The sequence below is a fragment of the Leucoraja erinacea genome, chromosome 25 (genome assembly GCF_028641065.1).
Source record: "Leucoraja erinacea ecotype New England chromosome 25, Leri_hhj_1, whole genome shotgun sequence".
In the NCBI taxonomy this organism is placed as follows: domain Eukaryota; kingdom Metazoa; phylum Chordata; class Chondrichthyes; order Rajiformes; family Rajidae; genus Leucoraja; species Leucoraja erinaceus.
The window spans coordinates 8,593,680-8,599,685 of NC_073401.1; the positions used below are offsets into that span (position 1 = coordinate 8,593,680).

Genomic DNA, 6,006 nt, shown 5'->3' on the forward strand with positions numbered 1-6,006 from the left:
CTTTGTCAATCCGAATTTAACTCCAGTGTCATATAGTTATATCTATCTCCTGTTTTTTTAAATGGCGCAACTGATTATTTTAGTCATGGAGAAATACAACATTGAGAAATACAGGCCCCTTGGCCCACCAAACCCGCACTGATCGTCAACCACCAATTTACTCTAATCCTACACTAATCTAATCCCACTTCATTCTCTCCATTATGGTATCAATTCCCCCGGATTCTACCATTCATTACACACTAGGGGCAATTTGCAGCGGCCCATTAACCCACTAACCCGCACATCATTGGAATGTGTAGGAGTTGGCCCGGAGCACCCGGAGGAAACCCATGTGGTTACAGGGAGAACATGCAAACTCCACACAAACTGGCGTTGTGAATCAGCAGTTCTACCAGCTGCGCCACTGTGCCGCCTTTAGTTAGGATCAAAACCTTATTGCAACACACGAGGTCTCGTAGGTATACAAAATGAATAATATTTTTTGGCTAGATTTCATTAGCATGAAGAGTACTGACCATTATAAAATACACACCTCAGTATCTTTCCTTGATTTGTTTATAAACTTTCAGCAAACTGGTAGGGTATCAAAATCGCAGCTCTAAGAACAACAACATTAAGTACGTTCAACAAGTTTCAAATTGAAATTATGAATTACCGGTATATTAAACACTATCCCTTTGGAAACAATACTGTTGTATCATGCACACGACGTAATCTTCTAGGTAAACAGACAGCGAGGACACATGGACTAATACCTTGTTTACCTTAGTATATGTTTTATTTTAGACATTAGGTAACCACGACATATTCCTTTGGTCATTGGCGCTTAAATTGACGTCTTCAGATATTTACTAAAAAAGTGTAATTGTTCCATCTAAAGGTATTCATACAAATGTTGCATATGTTAGTATTAATGTGTTTGCTTTAGCAATCAGCCTTTCGAGCATAGGAAGCAACATTTCATTTGTCAGGTGGAAGTCAATTGACTAACGTTACTGTAAGGTCAAGAAAACTGGTTAAAGTGATCATTATAAATAATGACCCAAGAAATCACAAATCATGTGTGTTCACACTGTGTAGAACGAGGAGACAGGAAAGGAAGAATACTGTTTTTACTTTAGGATTAAAAACCCCTAAAAGATACCAACGATGTCCTTTTTTCCCCCACCCCTAAGGATGTTACCCAGAAATTGTTTACAAAATAGGGTTCACTTGGAAGGCCCTAAACTGGACATTTAAGGCTTGTTGCAAAGTGTTATTAAATACAAGCGAGCGTCATACTTTTGAGCTGCATTTGCAAGTTACAGCATGGACTCACACTCCCGAGAGTTCAGTGAGTGGGATTTAGTTGTCGGTTTGATGGATGAGGTCTACCAAGCCTTCGCCAGACAACTATGTAAACCGCTGTATTTTAACTGCTGGTAATGTTTTGAGCAGAACTCAAATTACATTTCCCGACACCATCTCTTCGATTTAAAAGTTACAATGGTCGGTGGGGTGGGCGAGTAAGATTCCCAAATGCATTTTTTTTTAAAATGCTACGTGAAATCAGTTGGAGTTTCGTTGCAAAGCTAAACTACTCTCTTTTCCTTCTGATGCAGAATATCAAGGAGATTACTATGGCCCGGCTACAAACTATGACTTTTTCCCGCACGGCCCCCCGTCTTCGCAAGCACATTCCCCGGCAGATTCTGGCTACATGCAGTCCTCAGGACCCGGAGCGACCTCACTCGGAGTACTCGAGCCTCCCCTATCCGCCCACCACCCTCCCACTATCGGTGGCAGCGAAAACCAAAGGTATACGGACATGATATCCCACCCCGACACTCCCAGCCCAGAGCCGGGTATGACCGGACCTCTGCACCCGATCCCGGGAGAAGTGTTCAGCGGAGGACCCAGTCCGCCTTTCTCCATGTCGAGTAACAGTGGTTACAGCGGGCCGCTATCACATCCGAATCAGGAGATGAACGAGACTGCGGTCTGGTAAAGCGGATCGGCCCCACAGTGAATCTACTCCCCCAGACAAGTGGGGAGACCCGCCCCACGCTGGCATTGGGTTAGTCAACTTTCTGCTCTTTGAAACCCTCTGCTAAAAAAACCCTCCTCCACCCCTTCCCCCTCCCTTCCCCTACCTACCCCCCTCCCTTCCCTTCCCCGCAGAGGCAGAGGTGAGATGACCTATTGCCATCACCATCTCATGCAAGTGACCTCAAAGCGAGAGGCGAGGAAGCTGGTGGCGCGCACGCTTAGTTTGGTGGCGCGCACGTCGGCGGCGCGCCCGGGACGCGCGGCTGCAGAGAAGCGGCCCGCCGAGAGCCCGGCTCCGCAGTAAGTGTGGGACGAAGGCACTGGATATTAATAGAGTTACTGATTCTGTTGTCGATGTGAATAAAGATCGTTTTAGTTTCCACCCGCCATCATCCGACAATCCATCTTTCCATCAGTCATAGAGAAAGAATCTGGCATCGATGATGACAATCACTTTTAGTGCTTTGGGTAGTTAGTTCGCATCCCACCATCCCCCAGACACTCCCCTTGTGACATCTTTCTAAATTTCTTTAATTAACTGTAAAATTGTCACCATTGATGTTAAAAAGTAAAACTTGAATAAATATCCCTTTTTTACAAAGAGTGAACAGAAAACTTTATTTCAGGAGTGCTTTATTCCGAATATTGCTCTGTTAACTGCACTGGGTGATAAGATTGTCCATAAGTATGTGCTCGTTCACTGTAAGACAGCATCCGACATAGAACATAGCAAAGGTACACAAAAATGCTGGAGAAACTCAGCGGGTGCAGCAGCATCTATGGAGCGAAGGAAATAGGCAACGTTTCGGGCCAAAACCCTTGGTTCCATAGATGCTGCTGCACCCGCTGAGTTTCTCCAGCATTTTTGTGTACCTTCGATTTTCCAGCATCTACTGTTCCTTCTTAAACATAGAATATAGCAACTGGGGTTCGTGGCTGCCGGCCAGAGCAGATGATAGAATCGCTGCCTTACTTCAGGCAATGCATGCAATGGATAGAACTGAATAGATTTGATGTTTAATCTATCATTAAAACGCGTAGCTTGAACGTACAAAGTTGGTGGATATAGAGCAGTGAATGTTAATTATAAAATTCGAAATTAAACCCTTGAAAATATATCCAGCAAGGCCGCTATTTTACAATCTATTATAATACTCACTCTCTCGAAGACAGCAAGAGAGTCCTCAATCTCTTCTCATGACTTCACTGCCTGCCTTGTCAGAACGAAACAAATGAGAATAAGCAATAATTCAGCGTGATGCTAATGCATAACCTTGTGACATTAAATATATTCACATGCCAATATATTTGTGATCGGTATGGTTTAACTGCTGTCCTTTATAATTTGATCACAACTTGCCCTCGGCTTTCATGGTATTTTGCAAGATGCAAGACTGGACAAATGTGCGTTGACAAAACCGGGTTTATATTGGACTTGGTTTAAAAATCCTACTTGCCGAGCGATTCCAACAAATTAATTCCAAGTTTTCACCTTGCATCTATTGTACGAATCATGAAATTGTATCAAGTGTTGGGTCAGTTCAGAAACTGAACGCAAATTGCTGAGATCTCATTCAGTCGGCTTTCCTAAAGCACATTTTTGGTTACCCGACTTCTTAGTAAAACAGAAAAAAACACGTTAAAAGGTGGCGGAGGGCAGAAATGACGGTTAATTAAACCATTTCCCCCAGTAAGAGCTTTAAATAGCGCGGCTAAAGGGTTTCTCCTGAGAAATAATTATATGAGCGACAGCGACAAGTTTCCGCTTCCGATCTTATCAGTTTTTGTTTCCACAGTTCTATTTCCCTGGCGTGATATATGACTAATAATATATTTTTTTGGAATTGAAATAATATGAATGTCCATTATGAATGTAATTTTTAGTCACAGTGCAGAATAAGACGCCTGTTTAATTTAAAGATACAGTACAGAGGCCAACTGCCAACAGCGCTGTGTTGTCACCATTAACATAATCGTTCTACTGATATTTCTTCACATGACGTATATTTAATATGTAAGTGTAATTTCCTCCAGAATCTTTGCAATCCACTTTCCCGTTGGACGCATTCATTCTAAGTCTTTAACCGTGTTGGGTTTATCGCCAATGAGCCATCAATCAAATGAACCCCAATGGTGTGGATGAAAAGGGAATATGCGATAAGCCTTACACAGACTAATGACTCATATGTACATTATCCAAGTGTCGCTTAAATGATCTGACCCCCAGTTTGCAGAGGGAACCCCAACCTTTTAATGTCCGATTTCTGTTAGGGGCTTGGGTATTTCAGTAAACCAACACCCACCTTAACTTTAATCTGCAAATGTATGTAAATCCTTTTGGACCATGTAGTTAGGGAGAGACACACGATTGGACGCCTTAATACAAATACATTAATGATCTGATGTTTTGGTCTGAGGGGAACTACTCACCTGCTCCAAGTTATTAACTGTTCAAAGTCTAATATTCCAATTTGAAAGAACCACAGGTGGAAAGGCGCAGCGTGTTCCCCATCAACATAAAACGAAAATAAAAGTTTATTGTTTTCAGTTCGATTTCCAAAATGGTGAGGCATATGTGGTCCACCTGACCATCTCATTCAGAGATGCTGCGTGCCCTCTGTGTTATACAGCATCTTGTGTCTTTCTTTGGTATGAGCCTGTATTTGCAGTTCCTTGTTGTGACATATGTATGAATCGGATTCCACTCAGGCCACACACGTGTGCGTGTGCGCACACTTTTGATGCCGGTGTGAAGTTATGCTCACCGCCGCCTCTCCTCGGTTAAAGCTGAGAATGTTGGCCGTATGGTTCTCCGGCCACACGTGGATAGTGCCAAAGAAACGATTCACCATTTGGTATGACCTTGACTGTTTCTCTTTTTAATTGATTCCAAACCGTAATAACTGCTTGTCTGCATTTGTAGCACGTGTGGGTGAGCGGGGAGGGGATTGTGGAGTGGCGGTAAAACGGGTATGTGAGCAGGCCTGTCTGTATGAGATAGAGGGAGCATGCAGGAGATGAACGACTCTGAATGTATTCTATACAAGTGTGAATCTGTTCACGCACACCACTATGTCTTTATTGTGTAAACTGTGCACACATTTGTACATGTGTGTGTGCATTGTGTATCTGCATACTGGTGAGTACATTGTGTGTAGTGACTCCAGGATGCGCGCTTGCGCTTGTTATGACGAGGTTCCGTATACATTTTAAGCTTTCGGTGAAAAATAGCAGGATTCAGTTTTGTCGACTTTCTATAATTAATGACCTCAGTTGTAATAGGATTTTGCAGCCTTTGGCACTGACTGGAAACACCTTTTTGCATAAGATGTAGCATACAATAGGGAGCTGCCTCTTGATTTATGGGTTCCAACTTAGGAATGAATCTCCCGGGTAGCGAGCCAGCAAAATTCATCAGAAAAGACACACACAGCTTTTGTGTGGATTTTTTTTGTTGTTGTTGCAGATACCTGAACACTGATACCCACTTGGACAAGAAAAGCAAATGAGATAGGAAAAAAACCCAAAAGTATTTGTCGATATTAATAGCAATTCATGTTGTTTTTTTGCGGGTTATATTGTTTGAGGAGCCTTAACAAGGAGGAGGAACTCACCTGAACGTATCAGTCGCTTGTGTTTTGTGTTTCATCTGCTACACCACCATGCATTAATCAAATGCAAATCCAAAAAAGGTCATTTGTAATGCCTAAAGGCTGGTTTAAATTCCCCAATATCCCTACTCCTGGGCCATTGATAGAACTACACTGAAATATATAGCAAATAAAATTATCCCTATCTCGGTTGGAGTTCTGTAATTATGTTTCTGACATTCCCTTGTATCTTCGGTCTGAGTTCAGGTTTAATTTCCCTTCTCCCCCCCTCCAATATTGTACTTGGTTGACTGCATACATGTGTTTAAACATAGAGACATAAGAAACTGCAGATGCTGGAATCTTGAGTAAAACACAAAGTGCT

The 6,006-nt window shown here is 42.5% G+C and overlaps 1 protein-coding gene across 1 annotated transcript in view; it reads left to right on the top strand.

The window, feature by feature from the left end:
- Positions 1 to 2,639, top strand: part of lhx5 (LIM homeobox 5) — a 10,717-nt gene extending 8,078 nt beyond the window's left edge. The window contains exon 5 of the mRNA XM_055655607.1: positions 1,605 to 2,639. Coding sequence (XP_055511582.1) covers positions 1,605 to 1,990 — 386 coding nt within the window. The 3' untranslated portion in view covers positions 1,991 to 2,639. The remainder of the gene's footprint in view (positions 1 to 1,604) is intronic.
- Positions 2,640 to 6,006: the final 3,367 nt, after the last annotated feature.